Below are 18,118 nucleotides of genomic sequence, written 5' to 3' on the forward strand. Positions count from 1 at the left end.
CTTGCTCTCTCATTTCTTATAACTCAAGTATTTCACGTCTGAATCCTCACACTATTTTACGCTTTCTGATATAGCCATGTGTTCAAATATAGCACCTTCATATGCAAAACTCTTAATGGAGGAATTTAAACTTTGAAGATGTATGATAACCAATTTATCAGTCTATATAAACGTTACATAGATGATATATATATTTTCTTTCATATAAGTGGCAAGAGTCCATGAGCTAGTGACGTATGGGATATACATTCCAACCAGGAGGGGGCAAAGTTTCCCAAACCTCAGAATGCCTATAAATACACCTTCCACCACACACATAACTCAGTTTTACAAACTTTGCCTCCCTGTGGAGGTGGTGAAGCAAGATGTGCTTGATTTTCTTCTGTGAAAGACACTTCTAAGCATTTTGAAGCCCAATTCCTCTCAGAGTACAGTGTTTGTCAGAGGGATGTGAAGGGAGTATTGCCTGTTGATTTAGTGGTTTCAACCATGGGAAATCCTTTCAAAGGCTCTCTGTAATCGGTCGCAGGGATTCATTCCTTGCCTCCCTATTTAGATCAACGTTATACTCTTGTACCATTACCTCTGCTGATATTTTTCAGTACTGGTTTGGCTATCTGCTATATGTGGATGGGTGTCTTCCGGTAAGTATGTATCATTATTTTAAGACACTCTAAGCTATGTTTGGCGCTTTATGTTATAAAGTTTTAAATATATGTATTTATTTATATTTGCCAAGAGTCAGGTCTATGTATATTTCCCTTTTCTGCAGACTATCAGTTTCAGTATGGAATTTATGTTTGGGAAGATTATTTTTAGTTTTTTTCTTACCTGGGGTTTTCAGATTCTTTCAATTTGACTTTGTTTTCCAAATTTTCACGGGCAAACGAGGCTTGCGGGGACGTAAAATGCCTTTTTTTATGGCGTCATTTTTGGCGCAGAATTTTTTTTTGCAAAAGTGCGTCTAAGGTGACATAAGTTTCGTCATTTCCTGCGTCTTTGTTGACATACGTTGTTTAGGTGCCGAGTTACGCTTGTTATGACGCGTCATTTTGATGTTAGCTTTGGCGGCAAAATATTTTAATTTCCTTTTTGCGTCTTGCGTCATACTTGGCGCCAAAAAAATCTTTTTTTGTATATAACCCCTCATCTTTTTATGCTTCTGGTTCTCTTCATGTTAAGAGCTATAATGCTTATTTTTTGCATCTTACTTTAGCATAAGCATTTTTTCCTATTCCTGAAACTGCTATATGAGGAAATTGGCTATTTTGTTTAAATGTTGTTTTTATCTTTTTACATTTTGCAAGATGTCCCAATCTGATCCTGCCTCTGATGTTGCTGTAGAAACCATGCTGCATGAACACAGTTCTACCAAAGCTAAGTGTGTCTGTTGTAAATTAACTGATGTTATTTCTTCAGCTCAATTATGTGGCATCTGTCATGATAAGCTTTTGCATGCCGATAATGTTTCTATTAGTACTAATACACCGTCTGTTGTTCCTTCAACGTCTAAAGTACCTGATATTCCTGCAGATTTAAAGAATTATATTGCTGCAGCTATAGATAAGGCTAAGAGGGGTAGTTATCAAGCCGTCTACTTTACCTGCCTTCGACGGTCCAATACGCCCGCCTAAGCTTGCCTACCATCGCCACGCAACCTGAATACGTTCGCCTAAGTTATCAAAAATGCTGTCCAAAAGCCGTGCACCAAGTACGGGGCGATGAGCAGCGGATTGTGATAGTTATCACTCATCCGATCTCGCTGCTCTTTGGCTTTTTGACAGCTTTATTGACAAGCTGTCACTAAGCACCCACACTAACTACACTGATCTACCCCCTATACCGGCGCCCCCAGAGCCCCCCGCAACTAAATAAAGTTACTAACCCCTAAACCGCCGCTCCTAGACCCCGCCACAACTCTTATAAATGTATTAACCCCTAAACCGCCACTCCCGGACACCGCCGCCACCTACATTATACCTATTAACCCCTATCCTGCCCCCCCTATACCGCTGCCACCTATAATAAATTTATTAACCCCTATCCTGCGGATCCCGGACCTCGAAGCAACTAAATAAATAGTTTAACCCTAAACTGCCCCTCCCGGCCCCCTGCCGCAACCTATCTTAAATTTATTAACCCCTAATCTGCCCCCCCTACTCCGTCGCCACCTATAATAAATTTATTAACCCCTATCCTGCCCCCCTACACCGCCGCCACTGTAATAAAATTATTAACCCCTATCCTGCCCCCCCTACACCGCCGCAACTCTAATAAAATTATTAACCCCTAAACCTAAGTCTAACACTAACCCTAACACCCCCCTAACTTAAATATTAATTAAATAAATCTAAATAATATTTCTCTTATTAACTAAATTAATCCTATTTAAAACTAAATACTTACCTTTAAAATAAACCCTAATATAGCTACAATATAAATAATAATTATATTGTAGCTATCTTAGGATTTATTTTTATTTTACAGGCAAATTTCAATTTATTTTAACTAGGTACAATAGCTATTAAATAGTTATTAACTATTTAATAGCTACATAGCTAAAATAAAGAGAAATTTACCTGTAAAATAAAAACTAACCTAAGTTACAATTACACCTAACACTACACTATACTTTAATAAATTATTCCTATTTAAAGCTAAATACTTACCTGTAAAATAAACCCTAAGATAGCTACAATGTAATTAATAATTACATTGTAGCTATTTTAGGATTTATATTTATTTTACAGGTAACTTTGTATTTATTTTAGCTAGTTAGAATAGTTATTAAATAGTTATTAACTATTTAATAACTACCTAGCTAAAAGAAATACAAAATTACCTGTAAAATAAATCCTAACCTAAGTTACAATTAAACCTAACACTACACTATCATTAAATTAATTAAATTAATTAGCTACAAATAACTACAATTAAATACAATTAAATAAACTAACTAAAGTACAAAAAATAAAAAAAGCTAACAGCTAGATTTAGAGTTTTGTCGGTAACGACCCGCGTAGCTAACGCTGGCTTTTTTCTGGCCGCACCTTTTAAATACCTCTGGTATTGAGAGTTCACAGAATGGCTGCGTTAGGCTCCAAAAAGGGAGCGTACAGGCATATTTACCGACACTGCAACTCTCGATACCAGAGTTGCTTACGGACGCGGCCAGCTTCAAAAACGTGCTCGTGCACGATTCCCCCATAGAAAACAATGGGGTTGTTTGAGCTGAAAAAAAACCTAACACCTGCAAAAAAGCCGCGTTCAGCTCCTAACGCAGCCCCATTGTTTCCTATGGGGAAACACTTCCTACGTCTGCACCTAACACTCTAACATGTACCCCGAGTCTAAACACCCCTAACCTTACACTTATTAACCCCTAATCTGCCGCCCCCGCTATCGCTGACCCCTGCATATTATTTTTAACCCCTAATCTGCCGCTCCGTACACCCCAGCCACCTACATTATCCCTATGTACCCCTAATCTGCTGCCCTAACATCGCCAACCCCTATATTATATTTATTAACCCCTAATCTGCCGCCCCCAACGTCGCCTCCACCTAACTACACTTATTATCCCCTAATCTGCCGAGCGGATCTCACCGCTACTATAATAAAGTTATTAACCCCTAATCCGCCTCACTCCCGCCTCAATAACCCTATAATAAATAGTATTAACCCCTAATCTGCCCTCCCTAACATCGCCGACACCTAACTTCAATTATTAACCCCTAATCTGCTGACCGAATCTCGCCGCTACTGTAATAAATGGATTAACCCCTAAAGCTAAGTCTAACCCTAACACTAACACCCCCCTAAGTTAAATATAATTTAAATCTAACGAAATAAATTAACTCTTATTAAATAAATTATTCCTATTTAAAGCTAAATACTTACCTGTAAAATAAACCCTAATATAGCTACAATATAAATTATAATTATATTATAGCTATTTTAGGATTTATATTTATTTTACAGGTAACTTTGTATTTATTTTAACCAGGTACAATAGCTATTAAATAGTTAAGAACTATTTAATAGCTAAAATAGTTAAAATAATTACAAAATTACCTGTAAAATAAATCCTAACCTAAGTTACAATTAAACCTAACACTACACTATCAATAAATAAATTAAATAAAATACCTACAATTACCTACAATTAAATCTAACACTACACTATCAATAAATAAATTAAATACAATTCCTACAAATAAATACAATTAAATAAACTAGCCTAGACATCCATCATCCGATGGCTGAAGAAGTCCCGAAGAGGCTCCAAAGTCTTCATCCTATCCGGGAAGAAGAGTAGATCCGGACCGGCAACCATCTTCTTCCAAGTGGCATCTTCTATCTTCATCCGATGAGGACCGGCTCCATCTTGAAGACCTCCACCGCGGACCCATCTTCTTCTTCCGACGACTTCCCGACGAATGACGGTTCCTTTAAGGGACGTCATCCAAGATGGCGTCCCTCGAATTCCGATTGGCTGATAGGATTCTATCAGCCAATCGGAATTAAGGTAGGAAAATTCTGATCGGAACAGCCAATAGAATGCGAGCTCAATCTGATTTAAGGGGGGATTAGGTGGGTTTTAGAGTAGGGTTGGTTGTGTGGGTAGTGGGTTTTAATGTTGGGGGGGATTTGTACTTTTTTTTTTACAGGTAAAAGAGCTGATTACTTTGGGTCAATGCCCTGCAAAAGGCCCTTTTAAGGGCTATTTGTAATTAAGTGTAGGGTAGGGCTTTTTTATTTTGCGTGGGCTTTATTATTTTGTTAGGGGAATCAGATTAGGTGTCATTAGTTTAAAAATCTTGTAATTATTTTCTTATTTTCTGTAATTTAGTGTTTTTTTTGTACTTTAGAAAATTTTATTTAATTGTAATTAATTGTATTTAATTTATTTAATTTAATTTATTTAATTTATTTAATTATAGTGTAGTGTTAGGTGTAATTGTAACTTAGGTTAGGTTTTATTTTACAGGTAAATGTGTCTTTATTTTAACTAGGTAGTTATTAAATAGTTAATAACTATTTAATAACTATTGTACCTAGTTAAAATAAATACAAAGTTGCCTGTAAAATAAAAATAAACCCTAAGCTAGCTATAATGTAACTATTAGTTATATTGTAGCTATCTTAGGGTTTATTTTATAGGTAAGTATTTAGTTTTAAATAGGAATAATTTAGTTAATTGTAGTAATTTTATTTATATTTATTTTTATTATATTTAAGTTAGGGGGTGTTAGGGTTAGACTTAGGTTTAGGGGTTAATAACTTTATAATATTGGCGGCGACGTTGGGGGCAGCAGATTAGGGGTTAAAATGTATTTTAGTGTTTGCGATGTGGGGGGGGCCTCGGTTTAGGGGTTAATAGGTAGTTTATGGGTGTTAGTGTACTTTTTAGAACTTTAGTTAAGAGTTTTATGCTACGGCGTTGTAGTGTAAAACTCTTAACTACCGACATTAAAATGCGGTACCAGGCTTGACAGGAGAGGGTTTACCGCTCACTTTTGGTCAGACTCGTAATACTGGCGCTATGCAAGTCCCATTGAAAATATAGGATATGCAATTTACGTAAGTGGATTTGCGGTATTTCCGAGTCTTGCCAAAAAATGAGCGGTACACCTGTACCTTCAAGACTCATAATACAAGCGGGCGTTAAAAAGCAGCGTTAGGACCTCTTAAACTCGTAATCTAGCCATTTGTTTCTTTTTCAATTAATCACCTATAAAGCATGAATGTGTTCCATTCCCCAATGCATTCCCACCTGCCCTTATTTTCATTTCTTTCTTCTATCTACAATCCATTTAAGAATCGTGGCAAGGAGGAAGCAATACATTGCCCGCATTTATCATTTCACATGCGTCTGCCACCTGCTTGCACATTATAGGGGCTGTCAATCAACCTTGTCAAAGAAGACTGTGGTAATTGCAAACTGCCAGCTCAGAACGGGCGTATAGGTTAGGTAACAGCAGTCTGATGGCTGCTGATTCTTATTGATCATCTGCAGGCTTACTCATGCCCATGCATGTTTTGAAAGTCAACTACTTAGTTTTAGTTTCTTATTATGATGCATTCATTGATCTCTGGTGCATCAGCTCAGATGCTCTAATTCTCATGAATTTCAGAAAATATGCCAAGGGTGATACAAGGGTGATAATGGCTGAAAAACCCTCATCTGAACAGACCACATTGCATAGTTATAGCTCAGAACGGGAATGTCTCACCTCCAAATCCCCAAATCCCCAGTTAATCAATTATTGATTCAAGAGACATATTGTTTCCACTCATATGCCAACCTATCAGTCAATCAACACTGTTTCCTCCACTTGTACGTCACATCTGGAACGTCTCTTGTTGTAACTTTTTATACTAACTTTAAAAGCTATATAAGCCTCATTTGTTGATCACAGGTTCTCTACAGAACACACATCACAATTAAACCTGCTTTCTGAACTTTTTCTTATGTGAGTCAGATGTAGGGACAATCAGTTCCTCATTGGTTCCCACCCCATAGCCACACTATGTCCACCATTATTTCTAACTATTATTTCTTTTTTTTTTTTATAATGTTTATTTATAACCAACAAAGTGTACAATCAGATTAATTCAATCTCTTTGTGCCTCGCAGGGCCAAATAAAACATAATATATTGCAAAAAAAAAACAATTTTAAATGGAAAATTTCACATTTCACATACCAAATTACTGATCCCTTAATATAAAATATTTGTACACCTAGTTGGGCTTTTCCTAATTTTAAGTAGATAGAGAAACAATTGAACACTTATTCATACACCAAAACATATAAATAAAAAATAAGTAAAAAGTAGAAGAGAAGAAGAAAGAAAAGAAAAAAAAAAAAAAAAAAGAAAGAAGTATACCTTGTGTTAGGCTAACCTGCCTAATGCTGAATTTCAGTGTTTATTCCACTCAATTAACTGATCACCTGTTGAAGAGGTTTTACTTTCCCCCTATAACTTGAAATACGTCCAGTTAAGACCTGACATTAGCTTATGTCTTATTATTTTATCGGCAATCCTCATCCTTAACTGGAGTGAACCCAACAGCAACCAACAACCGATATACAAACAAACGGACAAACGAACTGGAAGAGAGGAAAAAAAAAAAAAAAAAAAAACAGAGAAAAAGAAAGGAGGGAGAGTAAATGAATTACCAAATGCCCAGCAACACCATTTCTGAGTTTCTAAATGGATGAATCAGGAGGTCAATTTCACTTGAAGGAAAAGATTTAATGAAAAATGCCCACTTCTTAAAAAATGAAATGACCTCTCGTTCCTCATTTAAATTAGTATCCATTTGCTCAAGGATACATTGTTTTTTTAAACAATTTTTGACCTCCGGGATACTGGGGGCAGTCCCTCCCCGCCATTTTCTGAGAAGTAAATATCTGGCTGCTAATATGGCCATATTAACAATTTTAGAATTGCCTATCTGAGCTTCTGAGTCCTTCCGTAAAAATATAATGTGAGATACCTCTAATCTCAGAGAGGAGGTTCCTAAAATAGTATTAAGCCAGTATTGTAGTTTAGACCAGAATTGTTGCAGCTTTGGGCAATCCCAAAACATATGTATAAGGTTAGCAGAAGGAAGAGAACATTTAGGGCAAGAGCTAAATTTAAAATTACCATACCGCGCTCCCTTTTCTGGAGTAAAGAAAGTCATTAATAATTCTCTCCATGTGGAAGAAAGAGTGACTCGTTTAGTTTCCGCAATTGAGAATTGGATGCAGCTAGTCTCTATAAGACTTTGCCTTAAAGCAGGAGCCCAGTTAGTGGAGATTTTTTCCAGATTAGAGACTCCTTTTATAGAGCTCAAATCTGTATAGCTGGTTGAAATTGAAATAGTACCAATTTTAGCTAAGATAAGCCATTTCTCTATGGGCCCCTGGGACCAATTCCAGCCGTAAGTGCTTATTATATTAGATGCGAAATGCCTTGCTTGTAAATACGCGAAAAAATCTTTTTGAGGGAGATTATATTCCGCTCTCAGTGCACCAAAGGTTATTATGCATGACCTTTCAAAATCTAGTAACTGAGAGACCTTTCTTAAACCTATCTTATGCCATCTCTGGAAAGGGGAAAATTGAACTCCCGCTTGAAATTGAGGGTTACCTGATAGTGGCATGAATTTAGAGACCCTATATTCAACACCTAAGAGTTTACATACTTTCCACCAGGCTTGAAGGGGGCTATAGATTGTTCTCATCTTTTACACCTCCTTTGATAATTGAGCCGCATTACAGTGAATAATTGCTAAAGGGAGATATGGATGTGTTATGTTCCTTTCTAGATTATTATTAGTAACGTAGTCTCTCTCATATACCCAGTCCATAATTAGACGTATTAAAAAGGCATAATTATAAAGTTTTAAATCTGGTAGAGCCAGACCCGCTAGTTCTCTGGGGAGAGAAAGTTTAAGTAAGGAAATTCTGGGTTTTTTATTTTGCCACAGGAATTTTCTCAGGGAAGTGTTAAATATTGTCAAATCTCTTCCCCTTATGATCAATGAAATGTTTTGTAATACATATAAAATTTTGGGAAGACAGATCATTTTATATAAGGCTATACGGCCTGACAAAGAGAGGGGGAGATTCTGCCAATTTTTAAGAATCTTCATAACTCTATTAAGAACTGGGGTAATGTTGAGGTTATACCATTTTTCCGGACTAGGTGAAATCATTAACCCTAGATATTTAAAAGCTCTGGAAACTATTTTGAAGGGTATGTTTGGCATAGGTTCCTTGGGGGGTTTGATCCACATAAGTTCCGATTTTGTGGTATTCACTCTGTACCCAGAGAAAGAACCAAATTGTTCAATGATTTATATAAGTTTAGGAATATTGGTGACACTGTTAGACATATAAATAAGAATATCATCGGCATACAGGGCAATTTTCAACTCTTCCGTACCGATCTTAATCCCCTCCAACTGTTGCCTAATGCATATGGCCAAGGGTTCAATAGAAACATTAAAAGAGGAGTGGGGAGAGAGGGCACCCCTGTCGGGTTCCTCTTTTAAGCCAAATATCTGAAGAAGTCGAGCCATTAATTAACATTTTTGTAGAAGCTACATTATAGAGATTGTTAACAAAGTTAAGGAAATTGCCATAGAAACTGAAATGTTGCAAGGAATGGATTAAATGATCATGATGTATTGAATCAAAAGCCTTCTCGGCATCTATTGCTATAACTGCTAGATCAGGGGTGACCCCCTGCCCTCCAGCCCCCAAACTCTCCCTAGTACTGAAAAAATCAATGGTAAGAAGCAATTCTCTTATCTTAGCTGAAGAATTACGCTTGGACATAAAGCCCGCTTGGTCCTTGTGAATAACGCCAGGAAGAATTGTTTGAAGTCTCGAGGCCAGAATGGTGGTAAGAATCTTGTAATCTGAATTGAGCAAGGCTATGGGTCTATATGACTCCTTCCTCTTTGGGTCCTTACCTTGCTTAAGGATCAGCGTAGTGCAGGAAGCTGCAAAATTAGGAGAAGGGGGGTTACCCTTTGTATATATGTTGTTATATAATGAAGTTAGATATGGCAAAATTGTTAACTTTGCAATTTTATAAAATTCGTTGGGGAGAGCATCTGGGCCTGGAGCTTTATTCAAAGGTAAGTCTTGAATTGCTCTTGCTACCTCCATTACAGTGATCGGGAGATTCAGATTTTCAATCTGGTCAGGTGATAGTGATGAGGATACAATCTTACTCCAGAAATCTTCGCGAGCAGGTAAATTTGAGTTTTTCAAAGAATATAAATCTTTATAATAGGATGAAAATATCTGTGATATATCGTCCATTTTTGTTATCAGTTTACCATCTTCAAATAGGGAGTCAATTAGGGAAACCTCTTTATCTTTTTTAACTAATCTTGCTAGAAGTTTGCCCGATTTGCTACCATATCTATAGAGTTTAGCTTGAAATCTCAAATCCTTCTGAGAGGTTTTATAGAGAAGAAAAGTATCTCTATCTTTCAGCGCCTGGGTGTATCGTTCCCAGGTGCTGGTTGTTTTTTGTAGAAGATAACAATTGTATGTATTAGATACTGCTTTTAAGATTTCCTTCTCCCTAAATTTCAATTTCTTTGTCCTCCTAATACAATATGCCAGGATCTCACCTCTGATCACTGCTTTTGCTGTCTCCCAAAAAATGGTGGGACGATTAATATAGTCCTGATTAAAAGAGATATATTCTTCTAGCTTAAGTTTTACCCAATTCTTAAATTTAAGATCCATGGCTAGGTAAGATGGGAAATGAAATCGATTACTTCTAGTAGTGGGGTCACTAGCTTGGAACTCCAAGAAGATAGGAGCGTGGTCAGAGATACATATAGGAAGAATTCCTGCCATTACTCTCGTTTTACATAATTCTTCGTCCAAGAGAAGAAGATCTATCCTTGAAAGTGATTTATGCGCCTTGGAAAGGCATGTGTAATCCCTTAAGTCCGGATTTTGTGACCTCCAGATATCCCTAACCCCAAGATTTTGAAAAAGTCTATTAAACAATTTGGATTCAATATTATCTCTTTTAGTTCTGGGGGCCAATGGATGTTGTCTTAATCTGTCTAAGGGATATTGGGGTGCCATATTAAAGTCCCCTCCAACTATCAGGTAACCCTCTTTATAGATCATAATATCTGCCTGCAATGTTTCCCAAAAAGACCAATTAATAACATTAGGGGCATAGATGTTACATAATGTGTATATCACTTTATCAATCTTAATTTTTACCATAATAAACCTTCCCTCAGAGTCATTTTTTGTATGAAGAATTTGATAATTTAGCTTTTTCCCCAAAAGAATTGCTACTCCTCCCTTTCTCTGTTTGCTAGGTGAAAATAAAACTTCTTTGATCCATGAGCATTTAAATTTTAATATTTCTTCTGTCTTTAAATGGGTTTCCTGTATAAAGGCAATATCAGTATGACTTTTTCTTAATTGTGCTATTATTGTTTTACGTTTAATTGGGGAGGTAATACCCCCAATATTCCAGGAGGTCAGTCTAAATCTATTTATCGTGCTGGCCATCTAATTTATCGTAAGGGAAAAAAGAAAGAAGAAAAAAAAAAAAAGAAGAGAGAGAAAAAAGGGAACAAACAGAAACACAGAAACACAACCTGAGGACCACCGAGGGCCTCGTTTACCATCCCTATAATAAGCTGCCATGAAGAAAAAAGGAAGAAAGGATTTAGCTAAATTTAACTGAATATGCTTAGGTATTAATCATTGCCTGAAGTCTTAGCCCTTGATCTGGAGCAGAGGATTGACTTATAAATTTTTCTGCCTCCCTGGCTGAGTCAAAAAAATGTGTCTGGTTCTCTATTATAATTTTCAGTCTGGCTGGATAAATGATGGTGGCTCGATATCCTTGATTTATTAATCTAGTGCAGACTGGGGCCAGCTCCCTCCTCTTAGCTGATGTTTCAGCTGTAAAATCCTGAAAAAGCATTATTTTAGTTTCCCCTAAGAGGATAGGTTGTTTTTTTTTTATAAGACTGTAATAGTAGAACTTTATCTTGATAGTTAAGTGTTTTCGCTATAATTGGTCTTGGTCTAGGGTTTTCTTTGTCTGGAGGTTGCCATCCTAACCTGTGTGCTCTTTCAAGGACTATCTGTGGATGAGTTTGTGGAATTTGAAGTAATTGTGGTAATGTTTTAGCTAAGAATTTGGTAAGATCTTCGTATGGTTTTTCCTCGGGGACCCCTATCACCCTAAAGTTATTGCGTCTTGCACTATTATTTCTTTTTATTAGGCAAACACATTTACACTCTAAAACACTTAGAAAAATGAAAGGTTTATGTGATATAAATATACTTACAGACACAGACAGGAAGGTCATGCCATTCTCCTTTTAGACATATAGCTGTGCTAGGTCTTTCACGCTTGTATCCAGATAGACATTTATATTCCACTAGGTCATTATGCTTGTAGTTGGACTTTTCACCAAGAATATTTGCAAACTCAACAACTGGAGGTTTGCCACAAGGGTTTCCTAAATAAATACAGAGGTACATAAAATAACTATAGAACACAGTACTTTTTAATGTGTTGGGGGTACGTGAGGTTCCCAAGGGAAGTGGATTTTAGGCTCTGCCATTTTATATGTAATTATCTATAAAACCCAGAAATAGCCAAGCATAAACATATTAATGCCAATGCTATGTATAAGGTGGTGATGCAGCCATCTATGAAAATAATGATAAGAATTAGATATGTGCGATTCGTTTTGGATCAATTTGGAAATTCGGAAAATTCGGCGATTCGGATCGAACCGAATTTCCGAATTAAAATACTGCCGAATTTACTGAATAAATCTGAATTACTTCGGATTTATTCGATAAATTCGGATGGCCATGGACAACACTAGTATTGTACAGTATAAGTCTAATCCCACCTAACCGAACCGAACCGAACCGAACCGAATCGAACCGAATCCAGCCGAATTTAGTACATAATACTAGTCTAATCCCACCTAACACTTACCGAAATTCCGAATTTCCGAACTGAACCGAATCGAACCAAATCCAGCCGAATTTATTCAAATCCGAATGAATCCGAAACAAATCCGAACCGAATTTATTCGAATCCGAATGAATCCGAAACAAATTTGAACTGAATTGATTCAAATTTTTCCGAATTCGAATCGCTCCGAACCGAAATTCGAAAAAATCCGAATCGATCAGAACCAAACCGAATTTTTTCGCCATGCACATGTCTAATAAGAATATATATATATATATATATATATATATATATATATATATATATATATATATATATATATATATATATATATATATATATATATATATATAAAAGTAAGTTTACTCTTCACTAAGGGCACAATTCAGTTACATTTTAGTGGATTTCATTCTCTCTGGTCAACAAAAATGACTTACCCATATTATTTAGGATGTTGGAAAACTGCAATAATAATCAGTCTTTCAGTCCTTAAAAGACCTGGACGACATCTGCCAGAACGGTTGTTGGATATTTGTTGTTAAGGACTGAAAGACTCACTGAAAGCAATACAGCGCAAGATTACAGCCTAGTACCCACCTTAATAGCCTGCTAAGTATAGCTTGCTACCTTATACAGCTTTGCGGTGGGACGATCTTGTTAACAGTGTATATTGTATTTATGTCATATATATCTTAATAAACCTTTTAACCTTTTTTGAAGCAGTGTTCCTGTAATTACTGGATCAGCCGAGGTGCTTTACAACCTATCTGTCTGGAAATTTAGAGCTGAGTTATAAGCTCTGTAAAGTGTGAGTAAGATTCCATGAATAACCACAGTTTGTTTTCCTGACAGTACTCACTATTGTGTGTGTCTTTTCCTTTTGAGATACAGCGCTGCAGGAATTACCTCATTGGCCTTAAAGGGACAGACAACTCTTTTATGCAAATAATCCACATATCCTTTTTGGAAAATCAAAAATATATTCACTTATATTGTTTCACACTATTGTTGCTTTTTATTGATTTATTTATTTGGGTGTGTGTATAGATTAGTGACAACTGTTATTTTATTATAGGAGCATTTAAATAATCTAAGCTTTCTCTAGATAATTTAAGGACCTGCACTTTCTTCCAGAAAATATTTTTATTATCTTTGTTGATATTTTCCTTAGAATATATTTTTTGAAAACATCTATGAAAAATAAATTGAATCTCTGTTGGGTCAACAGATATTTTTCATTATTATTGATAGCTTCAATATAATTCTTTTTTATTTTTTTTTTATTTATTTGATAAGTTGTACCAGCCATTTTACAGTTTTAAAATAATAATAAGCTGCACAAGTTTTCAAATCATCTTGTAGGAATTTTTGTTTTAAAAAGGTTTCTCTTTCAACTTTCGCTTCACAATATTTGTCTCATAGACTTTTCACAGGATTATCTAAATATCTCCTGTCATGGCTGAAAGGGTTAAACCCCTACCCCCCTACAACCTCACCCCTGTTTCTCAGTGGTTTTGGGCTCCTCAGAGCAACCACAATCTCTGGAAGCTTTTGTTTGCCTGTTTTGTGTTCTAAACTTGTTAAGAGAAGAGCTGATGTATGAACGGGAAAACCCTCCTAGGCTGGCCAGGCTCCTGGAACTCCCGGTCGGCCGCCTCACAACGGACACCCGCCTAACCCCTCTCAGGCTGGCCTGGCTCCTGAAACTCCCGGTCGGCCACAGAACAGCAGGACACCCGCTAACTTTACCCCTGGTTGCTCCAGCAACCATGTGCCCCAGAGCTCCACTCTTTTGGGGATTAGTAGCCCCTAGGGAGGACAAGAGTTGGGGGAATTACCGGAGGGGAGAACCTTTGGGAACTGGGTTTTTTGACACCCCTACCCCCATAACTTCAACGGGCTGTATCTCCAGTCCCCAGTGACAAATCATGCTGACTTTTGAACTATGGCATCTGGGGACCAATAGCTTTAAAATAACCCCCTGGAGGTTTCCCTGGGATCACCCCAAAACCGCCACCTCTGTGTCCTGGGATTTTGTGGGACTATGGCTGCTATGGAGGTGCCGGTCAGTCTGGAGGGGCGGGAATGGCGGGAAAATTGTGGGATTATCCAGTTTCTTATCAAGATGAGCTTTGTGTATAATAGGAGTGTGTGTTTTCAATAAAATAAGTTCCTGTTTCACCTGAATGCTAGTATGTCTAGTTTTTTGGGTGGGCTCCTGCTAAAATCACTTTCCTGGGCTACATAGCAGCTTGTTCCAGTCAGAGGAAGGACCCTCTGGCAGAGCTACCTATTCTGGGTAGCCGGAGTCTGCCACAGGGTGGGACTCTGAATACCGGTGCTGTCGGGCATCAGGGGTGACTACAGGCTGTGGTCACTTGCCAGCTACATAGCTGCAGTCGGCAGGGAGGAAGCAGGACCCGTATGGGGGAGCTACCCAGTTGTGGTATCCGGGGTATCCGTCATATTGACTGGCAGCATGGGATTTGCTTCTTCCACACGATTCCTGCTGACAGAGGAGAAGGGCCACAGTAGCCGGTAACTATGGACGTTGAATTTCTAAGGAGAGTACAGGAGGCCCTGGCCCAGCTGGACGGTCCTATTTACCAACAGGACGTGCTGGAACAGAGGGACCTGATCCGCCGGGACCTCTGGTGGGAGGCTCTTCAACAGGAGCGGGACAATGGAAAGGTCCTCCCCACGAATGACACAAGGGTCTGGGTTCGGCGGACCGTGAGAGTGCCTTTTCTGGGAAAACAGCCAAAGAAGGAATAGCTATCTGCTCTAAGTAGACTGGTCCAGCAAGATATGTGGGTGGAGAACAGCTATCGGGCCCTCCTATGGCTCACTATGCAAGCACAGCCATGGCTGGAGCATGGCTCCCCCACAGAGAGCTTTGGCTTTGGCGGCCCTGGATTGCTGTTTACAAAAAGGACAGAGGACCCACAGTTTGGGAGTGAGACAGACCAGGGTCTGGAGGATATATCTGGGCTCCAAGAGGAATCCTGGCTACTAGATGATCTGGATTTTATAATTGACCAGGAAGAGGCACTGGTTAAGGAATACAAGAGGCTGCTAGATCTCGTTAAGCAGTGTGCCAAGGGTATACGGATCTGGGGTGCAGCCCTCTGGGATTCATGGAGCTCGACCATGGAGGAGTGGTAACAAAGAAAAAGGGAACCAGGGCTGTTGGATCCCGATCAGCAGTCTGGCTCCGAACTTATGGATTGGGACCAGGGGGCCACCATAGCAGAAGCACTGGCAACAAGGCAGAGAGCCACCGGTCTCTGCCCAGCCCCTGCAGCAGCTCTGGTAAACCAGGGAGAGGAGGTAGTCATACTCCCTCCCCTTACACAGAACCCCTTGCAGGGAGAAATGGATGTCGATAACTCTCCCCATCGACAGAACTCCTTCCCGGGATTGGAGACATTCAGTCTCTCTCCCCAGCAGCAGAGCCAGGAGCCGGGAGAGGAGACAGTCAGTCTCTCTCCACAGCAGCAGAGCCATCCCCTGGGAGTGGAGGTAGTCATCCTCCCTACCCATAAGCAGAACCCCTTGCAGGGAGAGACAGATGTCGATAACTCTCCCCAGCAGCAGAACCCCTTCCCGGGAGAGGAGACAGTCTGTCTCTCTCCCAAGCGGCAGAGCCATCCCCTGAGGGCGAAGGTAGTCATCCTCCCTCCCCTTACACAGAACCACTTGCAGGGAGAGATAGGTATCGATATCTCTCCCCAGTGGCAGAATCCCTTTCTGGGAGAGGAGACAGTTGGTCTCTCTCCCCAGCGGCAAAACCCCGTACAGGGAATAGAGACAGTCGTCTCCCTATCCAGCGGCAGCACAGTTTCTCAGGGAGCAGAGGTAGTTGGCCTCCCTCCCCAGCAGCAGATCCCCTTCCCAGGAGGAGAGACAGTCCGTCTCTCTCCCCAGTAGCTGGGCATTATCTCTACCCTTTTTGCACCCAGTAGGATTTCTCACCGGGGGCAGGCATTGCATTGGGCAAGGAGGATAAAAGCTTATGCAGTTGGTGCCACATGTTTGGGCACTCAAGCTTTGCCTGCCCACCAAGGAGCAACCTCACTCTCCGGTCTGGGGTGGAAATACAGCTGGGAAACCGACACTGGCTTTGTTTGTGGGTGGGTCAGCCAGTACTCAACAGAGTGTCACAGAGGGAGGCAGTATGGCCATGGAACTTAAAGACACTGGAACTTGTGGGAGAGCAACTGTTTGGGAGCAGGCCTTGGCAAACTTGTTTGGTACTTTGCATTGTGTGACTATCCCTGCGCCCAGAGAGCAGGGGATAAATGCCAGCAGAAACCCCCCAGGGTGCCTCAAGCGCAGGGGAGATGGGATAACATTCTCCATTATCCGAGAAGTGGAGGGCCACCGTCGGACAGCCCCAGGCCGACCCGTTAAGGATCTAGCTGGGTCTGCCGAACTGGAAGGGAGGAGTTTTCAAGGATTAAACCCCTACAACCTCACCCCTGTTTCTCAGTGGTTTTGGGCTCTTTTATTTGAACAGTTGTACCAGCCATTTTACAGTTTTAAAATAATAATAAGCTGCACAAGTTTTCAAATCATCTTGTAGGAATTTTTTTTAAAAAAAGGTTTCTCTTTCAACTTTCGCTTCACAATATTTGTCTCATAGACTTTTAACAGGATTATCTAAATATCTCCTGTCACGGATACCGGGCTGCAAGGGTTAATCATCTACCCCCCTATAACCTCACCCCTGTTTCTCAGTGGTTTTGGGCTTCTCAGAGCAACCACAATCTCTGGAAGCTTTTGTTTGTTTGTTTTGTGTTCTAAACTTGTTATGAAAAGAGCTGATGTATGACCGGGAAAACCCTCCTAGGCTGGCCAGGTTCCTGGAACTCCCAGTCGGCTACCTCACAATGGACACCCGCCTAACCCCTCTCAGGCTGGCCGGGCTCCTGAAACTTGCGGTCGGCCACAGGACAGAAGGACACCCGCTAACTTTACACCTGGTTGCTCCAGCAACCATATGCCCCAGAGCTCCGCTCTTTTGGGGATTAGTAGCCCCTAGGGAGGACAAGAGGTGGGGGAATTACCGGAGAGGAGTTCCTTTGGGAACTGGGTTTTTTTGACACCTCTAACCCCATAACTTCAATGGACTGTATCTCCAGTCCCCAGTGACAAATCTCGCTGGACTGTGGCATCTGGGGAACGATAGCTTTAAAATGACACCCTGGAAGTGCCGCCGCTCCCCGGGATCACCCCGAAACCGCCACCCCTGTGTCCTGGGATTCTGTGGGACTGTGGCTGCTATGAAGCTGCTGGTCAGTCTGGAGGGGCAGGAATGGCGGGAAAATTGTGGGATTATGCAGTATCTTATCAAGATGAGCTTTGTATATACAAGGAGTGTATGTTTTCAATAAAATGAGTTCCTGTTTCATCTGAATGCTAGTATGTCTAGTTATTTGGGTGGGCTCCTGCTAAAATCACTTTCCTGAGCTTCATAGCAGCCTGTTTCAGGCAGAGGAAGGACCCTCTGGCAGAGCTACCTAGTCTGGGTAGCCAGAGTCTGCCACAGGGTGGGACCCTGAATACCGGTGCTGTCGGGCATCAGGGGTGACTACAGGCTGTGGTCACTTGCCAGCTACATAGCTG

At 39.9% G+C, this 18,118-nt stretch overlaps 1 protein-coding gene across 1 annotated transcript in view; it reads right to left on the reverse strand.

Annotated features, from left to right (window-relative positions):
• Positions 1 to 18,118, reverse strand: part of LOC128641198 (uncharacterized) — a 434,766-nt gene that overhangs the window by 233,860 nt on the left and 182,788 nt on the right. The window contains exon 8 of the mRNA XM_053693764.1: positions 11,847 to 12,020. Coding sequence (XP_053549739.1) covers positions 11,847 to 12,020 — 174 coding nt within the window. The remainder of the gene's footprint in view (positions 1 to 11,846; positions 12,021 to 18,118) is intronic.

This window comes from Bombina bombina, chromosome 10 (genome assembly GCF_027579735.1).
Source record: "Bombina bombina isolate aBomBom1 chromosome 10, aBomBom1.pri, whole genome shotgun sequence".
NCBI classification, from domain to species: Eukaryota; Metazoa; Chordata; class Amphibia; order Anura; family Bombinatoridae; genus Bombina; species Bombina bombina.